We start from the raw sequence: 16,324 nt of genomic DNA, 5'->3' as shown, positions 1-16,324 counted from the left end.
CCAAGATCAAGGTTTCTAGAAGTTTAAAAAAAAAAAAAAAGAAAAGAAAAGAAATTAAACAAGACCAATAAAATAATAAGAATAATAAGAACTGAAAAGCAGAAAGAGAAACTGAGAAAATAATTTAGGTATTCCCCTTACCTATACAGTCATCTGAAATCTGTAATGAGGGGTTGACTAGGTAAAGCCACAGGAACATGGTTTCCATTAAAAGTCATAGGATCATATTTGATTAAAAGGAGTTACATTTTCATTGATACACTAAATATGGTAATATGTTTGTAATCAAAATTCCAAGAAATGCATATAGATGTTGCCAACTCTTCAGAATTCATCTTTCTCAGGATATTCAAAGTACTTTCCAGGACATTATAATGTATCTCTTATGCAGAAAATTTTGATTTTAAAAGGAGTCTCGTAAAATGCTACTGAAATATTTTGAACATGTTTGATTGTACATAGAATGTATAATAAAGATCACAAAATTCTCCATTACTTTTAGTTGTTATGACCTATTTTTAAGGAAGTAAAAATTGTTATGATATTGATTTTCTTAGGACTCTTCACATTACACACCAAACAATAAACCTCGCTAAATGTTTAAGGTATCGGGATACTTTACATACATTTCTAGAACTTAGCATTCAGTATATTATATATATACTGAATATATATATATATACAGTTATATGCTGTAACTACAGAAAATACTAAAGCTAAAGTAATACTTTTAAAATACTAAAGCTAAGTAATACACGAAAATGAATTCAGATAGTCAGGCTTAATCCTCACACTCTATATGCATATGAACAGATGAATTAAGACTTTTTTAAAGTTTTGAAAATCAATAGTTTAACTTTTGATATGGCCACTGCCTACTTTAATGCACGTGATCTTACACACGTGGGCTCATATAGCAATCTATATTCTATGTATCTGCTATATATAACTAAGATTATAAATACTGAAACATCAAGGACATTTGATATTAGAAAATGTATTCTATAAAAATCTGTCACTGACATGTTGAAGACCTCCTGAGTTTTGTTTTTGAAAACACATACTTTTTAGGTTATTATTAAAATTAAATTATCTTCAATTTACCTATTATAAGAACTAAAATTGATTGAAAGAATGAATTTTTAAAATCAGTATGATATTTGTATTTACCAAAGACAAGCTAAATGAAATACTGCTACAGGGCTGTTTACTTCCCTCCCCACACCTCTTGCCACCCCTCTCTGACCCCAAGAGCTGGTCTAAATGTACAGGAATGTCTACAGCATCTGTGCAGGAAACATATTTTTTAAAGGTGCATTAAACTGAAAACTACTACTTTTCAGCATGGCTTTACTGTACTGATGATCCTCTGAGTTTGTTTTCCAACCATTTCCTCGGCCAATAAAGAGAGAAAGCTGTTCTCCTCTGTGGATCTTTAACTGAACACAGGGGTCGCTGTTGAGTAGCGCACAGCATCTTTCCTCCCCAGGGCTAAGTATCTATAGCTATACCTACAAAGGATTCTATAAATTAAAAGGAAAACGTTCAATGTGTGTTTATGTAATAAAATACTGAACTCCGAATCAACAATGGGCATCAGGTAAAAGTATCCAATACAATTTACAGACATAATTGAAAGCATTACAGACTAATCAGACATCTAAAAGAAAAGCATGCTCAAATGTAATGTCTGCAGAGTCATTAGCTGGCAGTCATTCTATTACAATCACACATAATGTCCATGGTGCCTTGAGCCTGTGCCAATGACAACAGCATAAATTTTGCATCTCATTTCTGTGGTCATAAAATTAATGATCAGTTTAAAAATACTTCTTTGTAAAAGTTATTGCGCAAAGAAAAGACATGAATGTGTCCCTGTTATGTACTCACAAGGATAATTATGGGGTTGTTGCTCATTAATACTGTTTCTTATTTCCCTAGAAAAGCATTTGATTTATCCCACAACTTTCAAAAGTTTAATTAACGATACAAAGTTAACCATCTAAAAGACAATGATCCAAGGCTTCCCTTCCCAGCGTTTTAGTGGCAACTTCCAGGCTTAATTGCACCACAGCAGCACAGGTCCCTGATAACTATTTTGAAATTTATAATACTGCTGGCCATCCCTTTTCATGGGGCTTATAATCAATTACCATTTTCTTAAATGCCTAGAGATGCAGCCAACAGTGATGGCACAGCCACAAGTTCCACCACCACTGAAGGCATTCTGCCCAATTTATCACCGATTTTGTCAAATAAAGTTCTATTTTAAATATGATCAGATAATCAGCCAAAAATACCTAAAATTTACAGTCTATTTTGTATACATATTGAGATATCACTTGTACTTCATAATGTGTATAGCTGTTAACTTAAAGAAAATTATAACTAACATATTATTTAGAGAATAATTGTTCCTTCACATAGAGCATCGAGGACAAAATTTGGAGAGGTAACTCCAAGTAAAAGCAAATTAATTCCTAAATCTGTTCATTTGACCAACCTGATTTCTCCAGTAATAATATATAGTAAACATATAAATTAATGCACTTACTCTGTAATTTCTTAAAACAAGTTTAGTTCCTAAAACAGTGAATGACAAAAGTAAGATTTTCCTCTCATTCTTAGAAGCCCAACTTAGAGCCAACAGACAATAAACATAACTCACACCAAACTGAGGCACAGATTTGAAATAAGGACATCATTTCTCCAGGACTACCTTGGAAATAGGCTCTTACCATTACAGCCCATTATCTCAAACATGTTTTAGCACACTTGTACGAGCATGAGGAGGGAGGGGGGGTGGGATGGGACTCCTTCAGTTTAATTTACTCAGATTTCATTATGGAGTTAAGTTTCAATTGAGTATATACTATGTTAGGAAATTAAACCCAAAGACTGACTCTTCCATTAGTCTGAAGACTCCACTAGGACAAACTAAAATATATCCCCTCTTACTCAACAGTCTTGCTATTTTTACAAAGTGGTCCACTAATAAGCTTAGATAATATAAACAAGAAGGTCAAAGAAAATTGCTTTCTAAATAAATCTGTGCATATTTAACAACACTGATAGAGTTGTAAGGACAAATTTTTTTCCCAGCTAGAGGGAAAGGGATTCTGAAGGAGAAGGTAAGAGCTCTAAACTGCAGCATCTCAAGCAAGCCCATTTGAAAACCAGATGCTGGCCCAGCACAGAGACTCTGCTGGAACTACATGCCTAGTATGCTGGACCAGCACAGGAAGGGCAAAGGCAGGGAGATTAAAAAGAGTAGATACCAATAGTTACAAATTTGAAAATTATTCTCTTGAAATGGTGTCCCATTTAATATTTACTTTTTTAATGACTTAGACATTTCTAAAAATTTCTTTCAAAACTGAATTCCTGAATCAAGATTCCTCTTGAGAAACAAAGTCACAATGGAAAACAGACCCTGGGAAGAACTTACTGAACATCCACTATGTGTTCCGTTACCTTATTCCAATAAATCTAGAAAGGAAGCAATACCTAAATCATTACTGACACTAAAACAAGGTAAAAGTGTAACTAGAGTACAACTCTTTGTAACGGACCTAATATGTATCAGAAAATGCTAGCTAATGACTAATAATAGTCTTTCCAAAAATAGTAATGTATAAAGCATGAAAATAATTATTTTAAGTCACTTTAAGAGAACTGTGACAGAGAACAATTATAAAATAATTATGTATTGTGGGTAGGGTGGTGTACATCCGTGATCCCAGCTCTTGGGAGGCAGAGGCAGAAAAATCCTGAACTAGAGGCTGGTCTGGGCTACAAAAAGAGATGCTGTCTCAAAAAAAATTTTTTTTAATCATATAGCATAATTCCAGTGCACAAAGACCTGGAGCCTACAGGGTGACGGTTCAGGAGATCACCCGACAGTATCAGGATATATTGCAACTATGATAGTAGCATTAGTTACCTATCTTGCTCAAGAGTTCCAGAGTTGCAGGGACCTTTTTATTCTACTTGAATAGGCAATGTTTCTAACGAATAACAGGGACTACACCAAGCACTGTTTTCTGCCTAGATTCAAATCTTTTTTACTAAAACTTAAGGCATTTAGATAAATAACTGATAATTATTCTAAAGTTACAACCTGACAGACCTACTCAGTGGGGAATCTACGCTCAATTATATAAGGAGCCTTCAAAAATCAAACCAATGGAAAGTTTTAAAATGTTATCTTCCTTTGAAAATGAATATAAATAATAGGAAAGCTAGTGGTAAACCTCGACACGTAAATGCCACTGCAATAAAGCAAGCTATTCTCAGTCAAAGAAGAAATACCAACGGAAACAGTCTCAGATCTACACAATTTAAGGTCGTGACTATCATATCAAGTAATTTTAATGACTGAACATTTCAACCTGTAGACTGTGCCTTGGTAAATCCCAAGATGGGGATATTCTACAATGCAGGGGAAGGAATGACGAGAGACAGTAAGATGGAAATAGACATCTGTGAACATTACAGAAATTAGTGACTAGAACTTATAAATGAGCAAATCTCAGTTAACTCATTTTGTTTAAGAACTTTCTACCTGGACATCTTTCTCACAATAATGATATTAAAATTAATCTACCGCTGGCTTACCGAAGGATGGAAGACAGAATACAAAGGGGAAAGGCAGCAGTGGGAAGAAGCGGGGAGGGGAGAAGGGAGAGGACATGACCACAAGGGAGGGAGCATGACCCAGATGCCTGGGGGAGACTGGAAGCATGGACAGCAGCATCAAAGGCATCTGGAACTGAAGTCATTCATAGTAGAGATCTTTGAAAGAAGATGCATGCTGGGTAGTCACTTTGCAACCATTAAGTTTGTCCTTTCCTAGTCCTAATAAGCTAGAAAATAGTCTTTTTAGAATAAAACTGAATACATTGTGAGGGTGTGATGGCATAAAATTACTCAGCTTCTCATATTTCTCCAAGGTATACATCTAATTTATCCACGGGCTTACTTTGTGCCGGCACTCTCGGTGATTAGTTAACTCAATTCAGCAGTATTGAGCTGCAAATGACTTATTCAGAGGAAAATGATTATGGGGAAATCTCTGAATTCCACATTATTTGAACTCTTATTCTAGGCTCATTTTTCAATTTCTATCAAATACTGTATAAACTTCCATATTCTTTAGAGACAAAGAATGTATCTCAGTAATGTAATTTTAATATCCACACACCTGAACAAGTTCTAAAACATAATCCCATAGGGATGCATGCAATTATACACTGGCTTCCCATTATCATGCCTTCTTAGCTTAAAATTTTTTAATGTCCAAATAATTAAGCCACAATGAGAATTTAGCAAATAATCAGCACAACAAAATCCACCTTTTAAGAATAGGTAAGACCTGGTATCCTATTATTTCCTCACAAATAATGTATTGTATTAAAAAAACACCATCAAAATGTATAAACCCATTTGTGCATTCACTTAAGTAAATGCAATAGGATTAAGGCCAAGTTTAAGATTCCCTGAGGCACACAACTCTAAGGACTAGGAAGGAGGAGACTTTTCCTGCTCTTATCTGCATTTTAGTATGGCAAAACTTGTTAGTCCGCTTGGATCCCACTGATCCTGACAAGCAACTGTGAAAGAAACTGCGACTGCCTTGAAACTGGAAGTATGTGGGGCTAAAAACTTGGTGTCCTAAAGCTGTGGCTATCCTCTCACCAGCAGACAGCTCAAATAGGAATTAAAGTTAGGACCCAGTTAGAAGGTACCACACTACTTTCTTATCCAGACTTAGAAACCGGTTCCACAGATTAGCTGATCTCATATTGCTGTCTTCATACTAACATTCACAAGCTGAAGGTCATGACCTGTGAATTAGCACCTTGGAAATAAAGACCGTATGCGGGTCCTCTCAAAGAACCAAAACTATGAAGTACCTGGAAGTTTCAGTGCTGAGCAACAGTCTCTCAAGTCTAAAGGAAAACTGTCAGCTCACCAGCACTACCACATATCTCAAAAACAATGAAACCAAATGCCCATCTCTAAAAACTTCTAAAATACACATTTATTCAAATCAAAAGAACTAAAATAAAGGTCGGCATTTTAAAACATGTTATCCATGCTGTCAAATAAAATTCGCATCTATTTTTAGCCCTCTTTTAAATTAATGACCTAAGGGCTAGGGACATATAGCTCATGGGAGTGTCTTGTGTTCCATCTCCAGTGCCATAAAACCACGAAGCATCTGCACCCCGTAAAAACAATCTCTGTCGTGTGAGACAGCAAGAGGTGACAGCTTAGTTGGCCTCATCCAAGCACTCTGGTGGAGCTACAAGTGTATGCCTGTACTTAGATTCCTAACAAACACAAAAATCAAAGACAAGGTCTACACATGGGATTCTAGATCTGCTTCTCAGTATTCCTCTCAGCAGGGGGAGCTAGCACTCTCATCTTGAAGGTCTAAATACATAGCGTGGAAATTAAAATTTTGATTCCAACTATAAAATTTCAGAATGTTAAGACTACCATATTGAAAATCTCCACCAAAGAAAATTATTTGAGATTTAAAATTTACCTTTGTCTTGAAATTCCTGAAGATAGCTGTAAAAATAAAGAAAATAAAACATTTAAACATGGTTGAAAAATCAAGGCAAGGTCTAATTAGTAACAATATTACAAATCCAAAATTTGTATTACAAATATACATCTAGAGAAAAAAATATTTTCTGTCCTGAAATGACAATTCTTAAAGGCTTACAAATTCATAATATATACATTTAAATATGGAAAAAGATAATTTTAAAAGACCTAATAATAGAATATATTTTTAATATCTATATTTATTTATTTAATACAATAAATTTAAAGAATTTTCTTTTTTAAAGTCTGAGGTATTTTCCACATGGATATTAAAACTTCCAAATATGTCCTCAGATGCTCAAAATAAATTCTTAGCATTTTGCTAGTATACTTAGAAAAAATATAACTATCAACAAAAAGGATATCAGCATTTGAAACTATTATAGTGGAAATATAGTCTGTCCTTTAAAAATACTTAACATTAATAAACCAGAACATAAAACTTAACTCCATAATAAACATTAATTACAGAATTATTTCCAAGTAAGAAATTAGTAATAAAAGGCAAGTGACTTACACAGACTTTACATCTTTTATCTTCTTAATGAGATATTCTCTCTTTTCCTTGGCTTTCTTGGATAAATTTTCTCCTTTCAGTGTGTCTGCCACAAATGTTTCAACATCTAAACCATAAAATATAAAAACAAGATACAAATTATAGAAAAGAACCTTTTCTGTGGAAGAAGAATATCAGTGATTGTTTCTGTACTTAAGTGTTTATGTCTGTGCAGTCTGTGGTAATTATTTATCAGTCCGAAGCATAGCAGTTAAGTATATTTCAAAAACTAAGTTGGACAAATCAGATCACCACTTAGCTAAATAAAATCTGTATATTACAGATGCTTAGCACAGAAAATGCTATTTGGATGTTTGGCATCATTAAACTAGGAAGAAACACACAAGTTTTAATAAACTGCGGTGCCCCATAAAACAAATTCTCTCTATAAAGCAGGCAGAAAGCTTTTATGCATGTGCTACTATCATTCTATAATTATTTTTTAAGTTGCCAGAAGAACAAGCCATAGTCTTTTATAAAGATAAGCTAAAGCCTCTGATAACACGTTGCTTTTCCCCAGTATAATCTATTTTCAGAAACACATAATATCTAATGCTTAAAGGAAAAAAGTAATCCGCTTTTATTTCTAGCTAAGATCCTCAAATCATACCCTCCTCCTTGCTGCCTGCCCCACCCACACTGGCTACCCTCAAGTCAAAAAGACAACCAGTTGTCTTTTGCTTTTCACTCTGCATTCAGCCACCTGGAATACTAGTTAAATAAAAAAGTGAAAAAAATGGGTTCTTCTACTATCTAAAAATATAGTGTCTAAGAAACATATTTCTATGGCTTTATATACCATTCCCCATAGTCTCTTCTGGAATTTTAGTAAACTCCTAAATATTGCATTGGCTGATTCCTCTCCTATAAAGTTGCAAGAAGTCTTTGCTGGTTTGATTCCTAGACATCCATTATTATTGTTCATAAAATACTGGAGAGCTTACACATATTTTATTTTCGGAATTTCATGGCTTACTTTAAGATACCTCTTAGAGAATTACATTAAAATTTTAAATAAATCACCCACATTCCATACCAGAAAGATGTGTGACTTACTTTCCTTTTCTCTAACTACTTTGTCTCCTAACTTACGTTAATAAAAAAATCAAAACATATTACACATAAGTAATGAAAAGTACAATAATCTCAACAGTATTTATATTTAACCATTTAAAACCTACTATATAGCCTAGAATGCAATCCATTTTAAATTTATGATTATGGAAAGTATTTTGCTCCAATGAGGAATATGGATGAAGCTGTTACAGATTCACAATAAATGCATTTTTTTTTTTTGCTAAGCCAATTAATACAAGGGAAAAAATAAGACTAAAACATGAAACAATCTCTACCAGCAAGTATATGTTAAAAGTAAGTATCAAATGAAATGAAAGCAAAATGTCCTGGTTCCTCTTTCCTTCTGTCACCCCTAAAATACCAAGGAAAGAGGCAGAGGCAGAGGTCTGCAGACCCGGGACAGATTCTCAAGTGGGTTCAAAAAAATAAAACTTGAAGCAGCAGCTTCTACCCACAGGAGCAGGAGCAGGCCACCTTTGGACAAGCCGACTATAGCTGAAAGAGATCACTGGCTTCCCTAGTATCTATACAGTAACTTTTTAAAAAGTGGACCAAGAAGTAGCAGGTTACTGCTGCTAGTCCCCCCCCCCAACACACCCTATGCTTGCATGACTCACAGGCACATAGACTGCTAAACAGTCTGCTTAATGTTATTTTCATTCAATGTTTGTCTTTAATTCCCTCTTCCACGAGTATTTAATTGCCTATTTTACATTTTCATTATGCAATCCCAGTTTAAACAAACAGGATCTATTTTCTATCTCCGGAAGCAATAACAGAACGAATTACTACCCAAGAGTTATTTCTTTACAAGGTCATTTCAGTTTTATAAAAACTCAGAAAACAACCACAAAAACGTGCTCAACTTACTGTTTCCTAAAAGCCTACCCAATGTGTCTTGAAAATGGGAACCCATCCCTCTATTTTGAGAAAAATTTGTTAAAAGAGTGTAGGAAAAATCCGAATTTCTCAAGGGGAAGACTGGGTATGGAAACCATCTATACTTTTAAAATGACACATTTAATATATTTATCCCCAAGCTTTTTCCTAGAAAATGCCTTTAAGCAATTCGGACGATTTTTCCAAACATTGGCTTTTTCGATAATTCTTCAAAAGGATACAGAGAACAAACTGCCTTGCTGGGGGTGGTGTTTAACCAGAACTTTCGCTGGGAAAAGCTGCAATAATCTGGTTTGTTGATTGCTTATAGACTTGGTTGGTATTTAAGCTTTTGAAGTCTAGGGTGCTTCTTAAAATATACACTGCATCAGAGCTAACGGATGAAACACGCCAGCCTGACCTGGCAGCAATAGCGGTACTGCGCTGCTTGCCGACTTTTCTCCTCCGTGCTTTTGCCAGCCCCAGAACAGGGATCACGGACCAGCCTGTCCCAGGGTACCCCAGCCTTGCCCCCAGGAACCACCCCAAACCCAGCCAGCCTTAAACCTCAGGCTCTTGTCCACGTAGCTGGGAACAGAGAGCTGGGCACCGAGTGCAGCTGAGCTTGGGACAGCCACGCTAGACAAATGGGGCTGGATCTGCGGCTTTGTACCTCAAAGCCAGAGTAATATTTCAAAGGCAGCAATAAAACTCTTGGTTAAATCAAGGGCTCCTCTGGCTGGTCGGAAAAGAGATTTGAAGCTTTTTATTGTGCTCTAAATAGCCCTGCAAATGGTAAAATAGCCTGCCACGGTGAGCTGGCAAGCCGCTTTAGCCCTTTTTTACCTTCCTTTGGAGGTCGTGTCCTCCTGTTCATATGTAGATTTCACTGACTCCTTTCTGTAATTCCGGGAACGTGGTAATTTGACTACAGGAAAAGGTCAGCCTGCGCAGACTGGCCCCTGAGCCCAGGGACTGAAGGAGAGGTTTTTCTCTGAAGGAGAGGTTTTATTTTACCCACGGGTGCCAGCCACGGAAAAGCGGGATTGAGGGGTAGGAGGCAGCTACTGAGCTTCTGCCTGGAAAAAGGAGGGTGAACACCAAGCAACAGACCGATGGTACCCCATCGGCCTCAAAGGCTGCAGGTCAGCACAGCCTGCATGTAACAGTGGAATCACCTCCACTTCCACAGGCCTCATCTGCAAGTTAGCAACAGGAAAGAGTTATCTCAGTGAAAGTAAACGTGGTCATTTTTGTTCCTGTTACACCTTGACTTTGTCAAGAGTAAGCTGTCCGGTGGGAACAGCTGTAAAAATCTGGGGCAAGGCAGCTGAAAGATCAGATTTACAACTGCTTTGTCCATAAATGTTAAGGTCTGAAAACAAAATTAAAAAAAAAATGACGTGTTCTGGCTCAGCAATCCTTATGCAGTTACATCAGAAAACCACTCAGCAGACAACTGATCCCTGAGACGTGAGCACTTAAACCCCGCCCACTGAGCGGTACTTCCAGTCTCCTTTTGTTTTCTTTTTCTTTGTACATGCGAACCTCTAGAAAAACTGCCACCCGCCTTCCTCTAGACGTGAGGACCTCTATCACACCCAGACACACACAGCATTTTTTTCTAACCACCTTCCTTGGTAATCCAATAGTAAAAAGATACAAGAACAAAAGTCTTCCAATGATAAACTCCTCCACCAGGCAGTGAGAGTTCAGCACCTGTCCTCACCAATGCCCACTATAGACGATCCTAGAATAAGACCTGCAGCCTGGAGGTCGAGAACAAAGTAACCTCCCTCTTCTCTCTACCTAATACACACCACCACCACCACCACCACCTCTGTGCTGGCCTGAATCTGCCCAAAGGAGAAAGCAAGAACTGGGGTGAGCCACCATTTGCTGAATCCCACATCAATAAAATAACTGTAAAAACCAATCCTGGTCCCCCAGATGGCTTTACTACTTAATTCCTCATGTCTCCCTGCCTTACGTTGGGAACCAGATTTTATGTTGTTTGATGAGCTGTCTGTCACCCCAACTTAATGTGTTAACTTAAAGCCTACACTTTCAGCTGCCGTCAGAACAGAATCACACTCTTTGTTAAAACAGGGAATGATTTGACCAAACAGCTACTGAGGAAAATATAAAAATCAATTCAACTGGGCACATGCAGATCAATGGAACAAAATACTCAAAGTTGGAAACTGGCTAATTGAAAAATTATTGATTGTTCGAGCCAATGCCTTCCCCTGGATCACCTTGCACTTTCCCATGTTACTGCCGAACTGTGGATTTTTAAACATGGCAAGAGACATGAAGAAGCACAGATCACCAAGTGCAAGGGGTGAAACAAATCGGAGTCTTATAATCCAACTGACTACAAAATTTTCAAAACTGGCGGTACAAGCTAAATGGTTTATTATGATAAAAGGCCGGGCTGTTGAAAGATAAGGCTGGCCGTCTTTCACCCTCTTTATCTAATCAAAATCTTTTCACCACACACTCCAAAGAAACTACAGTGAGTAACACACTCATCTGAGATTTACACTGAACCCATCCACCACTGGGTAGCATCTAATGGAATGTGTTCAGAATGTGATTGGAAGAGAAACGGAAACTCAGTGGGAGGAAAAAGATAGACTTGGCTTTAATTGAAAAAGACAAACTAAATAAATAATGAGGATATAAAACCTAGCCTGTACCACTTTTATCACCCATATATGACACGTAATGTTCAATTTATGGGCAACAACTGAACTGTGTTTCAAACCACCAGAGACTTTCTCTCCTCTGGTGGCCTTACCTTCTTTATACAAGTACTTCAAGGCGAGTATCACCAGAGATAAACATACTTGGAAAGTTCATTTTTTTAGTACATTTGGATGTTTTAAAAAAAAACTAATGCTGATTAAGATTAGATTAACTATTTAAAATGCACATACTATCAAGAGCCTTACTTTGTAAGCCAAGGTGAAAATACTTCGATTGGAAAGCCATGCCAAAATAGCCCCCAACAAGAAAAAAGAAGGCATTTTACTCTTAAGTAAATAGATGAGTAATTTTCCTAATGCTGCCTCTTCATTTACAGATACTATTTGACCCAGACAAAATCTCTATAAACTTCTGGTCCTTTGGTTTGCAAACACATATCCGTGTTTGTAGAAGGAAGGACCTTAGAGGTGCCATGGGCTGATTTCCCTTTGGATCCAATGTTCTCTTATCAACTTTACCCTCATTAGTTGCTGTGGCCAAAATGGAAAGGCTTGTCTTTGCTCTGGTGGATAATCCAGGTAGTAAGAAGAAGGTGGCAATTGGTGACTCAGTAGGTGGCACTCTTCCCTTTGCATACTCAGCCAGTGCTCCAGAAGGAAGCTATGGAACACTAGATATACCATAAATAATTCTTATAAGGAAAATAAAACTAAAAATGTTGACCAAATCATAAATAGGAATTGGAAAGGTGAGAAACAAGCCATACTGCACTTGGCATTGAAAAAACCCTACCTCAGTTTCAACTGAATTGCATTCTTTATCAAGTGCCCCAACAGTATTATCTATTACACTGTGTGAAGGTGTTTAAAAAAAAAAAATGTTCTGGAAATCCCCAATGGGGGAAAGGCAATATTTCTAATCAAAACTGCCATCTGAACAAATCTCAAGGTCACCTTGCTGAAACCATATAGCCACTTTCTTATGGTTTGTTCGTTAATTTTTCAGTGCACTGACAGTTATTTTCTTTTAACAGTGGTTTTACTTTCTAATTTATTAAGAAGGCAACACTTCCCTTTTAAAATCTGTTGTCAAGATATGAATGGATGAGAATGAGTCCAAATATCTGATTGCGAACCACTAACAATCCCGTACTTACAGGGTGATTAGACAAACGGGCACTGCCGGCAGCAGGCAGCACTCCCAGTTCACCTTCTTGCCTGCCAGAGGAGAGCTCACATAAATCAAGACCATTCTTGCTATTAGTCCTAGTCAAAATATTTGGGTATAGGGTAAGATTAAATGGCCAAGGCTTTGGGGCTATCCTTTGGTTTGAATTATCCAGGATAAACCTGTTCTTTCATTGTTTTGGGGGTAGGGGGTCAAAGGTTGATTCAACAAAATTTTATATAACTGTACTAAAATTGAATAATTTAACATTTCTTAATCTTAAAAAATAAAGCCATTCAATTTTTAGTACATTGATTCTATAAAAAATATAACTGTTCAAACTATTATATTGTCATTCTTTCAAGGAATGAGAGTTAAGAGTAGTAACTTTATTTTTGCATTTCTATACAGTTACATATACAGGCATGAAAAGAGGACAAATATTAAAATGGTAGTCAAAAAGCAAAACAATGACAAAGAAAAACCATGATTACAAAAAAACAAACTTGAGCACCTATTTCAGCAAACACTTGTGTGACATCTGATGACTTAGATGATGAACATATGAAACATAAAGTGAGATATTTTCTTTCTTCTGAAAGCAAAGGACTTTAAACTCCTGTAAAGGTTGATTTCTATCTAATTCACACTGTGCCGTGCATTTTAACAGCCTTGACTGCTTACAACTGCCAGGACCAATATTTCTTCTTCACTTTAAAAAAGAATGCACTATCTTTATATCTATATATCATAGAGCTATGTCAGCAATATCTCTAAAATACAAATCAATGCAATCACTTCACTATAATTTTATAATTCTAAATTGTATTATGCACTTTCCCCCAAGAACATCTGAGTGATAAATTGGTCCTCACCCTGCCTCCCAACAAGATTCAAGGGACAAATGCCTAATTACTGTTAACATCCTTAGATGTTAATTACATAGAAAAATCTTAACTACTTTCTTTGAAAACTTGTTTAAAGTTGTTGTAAGCCGTGAAGACTAGTTCACTTGTTTAATTCCTTAATTATATATCATATCCACGAGCTAAAAAAAAAATCTTCTAAGAATAAAACGTAATGCAAACTTGTAATCTGCAAACATTTATTGTCTTGATATTTGTTTTTAGTACCTCACGTATTTTATAAAAAGCTAATTTCAAACATTATGTTAGTTCATCCTCTAACTTAAAAGATGGCAGAAATATACAGAATGTTAAAATCAGCAGGTAAATGTGTAATTCTGAGCTCTTTACATGATACAAGAGAGAGCTAAAAAAAAAATCTGTACTCTGTGAAGGTCAGAGTGATGGGTCTTGTAGTCACATATCATAGATGTTGGAAGTATGACTGTGGGTCCATATGATAGCCTGCCTACTAAAGGAGTTTTAAAGCTTTACATGCTAAACGGGGATATTTTCTTTTTTTAATTACAAATGTGGACCTAGAACAACCTGAAAACAATGATTTTCTGATTTACTTAAGATATTTTTCAAAACATGCAATTCCTGCATTGTCCCTCCCCCCCAAAAAAAAATAGTAACTGTAGTAAGACAAAACTGGTACTCCTCTAAGCTCTCATATAAGTAAATAAAACACTTCCTTAAATCAGCATCGACAGTTCTTTCATCATTTCTCTTAGTGATATCCATTAATGACAAGAAGCATTTCTCAGAGTGACACAGCACACCCTCACCCTGCATCATGTTCATACAAACACAAGTCTCCATCCACGCATGATGCAAACAACCCAACAGTTTAACAGGGGATTATATGATGCTTGTTCTCACACTGTTGAAACTGTAACTTACTAGTTCAAATGTACCTTTTAGATGACATTGTTCTTAACGATTAAAATGAACAGTTGACAGCACAGGCATCTAGGCAAAACTCTTTAATTCTATTATCCATGATCGATATTGAAAGAAATATTTTAGAGACAACCAAACTAAAATTATCCCATTTCCAGATGTTAGCATCTACAAGACCATCAGGATAGGTGAGACTTGTGATAATCTAAAATAATGTATTTTCTACTTTGGGCAGAACTATCAAACTTTTCTTGATGCTTAGTGGAAATACACACCTCCAGACACTGCTGACCTAACTGAGGAACTGAGAAACCACATTTCAACTCCTAAAAGTTCCTATAAATGGGAATGTAAACCCGAAAAGGGGAAGATGAGGGTGCAAAGATGAAGTTTCTTGATCACATGACACAGGAAGTAGGACTTTTAACATATCCTTCCTTTTTCACTTTGAGTAGTTACTGAGGCCGAGGAAATAGAGGCTATTTGAAAATCGGACACTCTTCAAAACTATAAACATGTTTGACCTGACTATTCAAGAAAGTGGGGGTGGGGCTGGAAATAGTACTTTTTCGCCTCCTAACTCCTGACACCTGCAGCCCTGCTGAGAGTCTTTGCGGGCACCTGCATCCTTACTGGCCCGGTCACCCAGGAACTAGTGCTTGGACATCTAACTTCGCTGGTCTCATACATACATTCATCAACATTTGCTGTCCACCTCCAGCCCTCACATTCGGGTCTTCATGAAACGCATAACTGTCCGGCTCTCCAGGGAGGATCAGCACATTTCGGCGTACACGCCCACTCCCTTTTAGTCCCGGTACCCCAGTCCCCCGACACGGCCCGCCCCCACCGCCCGCAGAGGGTGAGGGCTAAGCGCTTCTGTCCCTGCCGGCTCGCCGTCCCCGCGCCCCCGCCCCCAGCGTCACCGCCCCCTTCCCCTGCTCTTTACCTGCCAACAGGTTCCTAATTTCCTCAGGGAGAGGGCCGGGAGAGGAGGTACTGCTGGGGTTGGGCATGGTAGTGGCTTGGACCTAGATTCGCAATAGCGGTCCGAGTAAGCACCGAGGGGCTACGACTCCGGACACGGCCTGGCCGAGACTGCCAACAAGGAAGTCACTGGCTCTCTAGCCAGCGGTCGCTGGACGCCGGGCCCTGCCCCGCCCCGCCCGGGAGAACGGGGCAGGGCTATGGGTGAAGGGGCGGGGAGACTCTGGGCTTAAAGCCCGACTGCGCTTGCGTAGGCCTTGCTTTCTGCGTGGCCAAAGAAAGCGCCTCCAGGCAGGCCACGCCCACACGCCGCTGGACAGGCCACGCCCACACACGGAAGCGAGCAGGAGGCAAGGCCTCCGAAGGAAGGGAGCGAATTGGAGCTATGTCACCTGACCGGACCTTGAAGCTCGTCCGCGCCATTTTCGTTACTGGTACCTCAGCCACACCTCTCTTTCTCCAGGATTCCGGAAAATAACGCCTCCTCAAGGCTTACGCACTTTCCCGTTAAGGGGCC

At 37.8% G+C, this 16,324-nt stretch overlaps 1 protein-coding gene across 2 annotated transcripts in view; it reads right to left on the bottom strand.

The window, feature by feature from the left end:
- Skap2 (src kinase associated phosphoprotein 2) overlaps positions 1-16,055 on the bottom strand; it is a 151,525-nt gene extending 135,470 nt beyond the window's left edge. The window contains exons 1-3 of one of the 2 annotated variants that reach the window (XM_034519386.2): positions 15,770-16,055; positions 7,136-7,241; positions 6,554-6,579 (exon numbers count right to left, since the gene is read on the bottom strand). In XM_034519386.2, the coding sequence (XP_034375277.1) occupies positions 6,554-6,579; positions 7,136-7,241; positions 15,770-15,836 (199 nt within the window). In that variant the 5' untranslated portion in view covers positions 15,837-16,055. Of the gene's footprint in view, positions 1-6,553; positions 6,580-7,135; positions 7,242-15,512; positions 15,708-15,769 lie in introns of those variants that run through there. The other variant, XM_076913338.1, reaches the window with a different exon arrangement.
- Positions 16,056-16,324: the final 269 nt, after the last annotated feature.

Source organism: Arvicanthis niloticus, chromosome 15 (assembly GCF_011762505.2).
Source record: "Arvicanthis niloticus isolate mArvNil1 chromosome 15, mArvNil1.pat.X, whole genome shotgun sequence".
NCBI lineage: Eukaryota > Metazoa > Chordata > Mammalia > Rodentia > Muridae > Arvicanthis > Arvicanthis niloticus.
The sequence above is the reverse complement of the archived record's forward strand: the minus strand, read 5'-3'. Positions and strand labels throughout refer to the sequence as shown.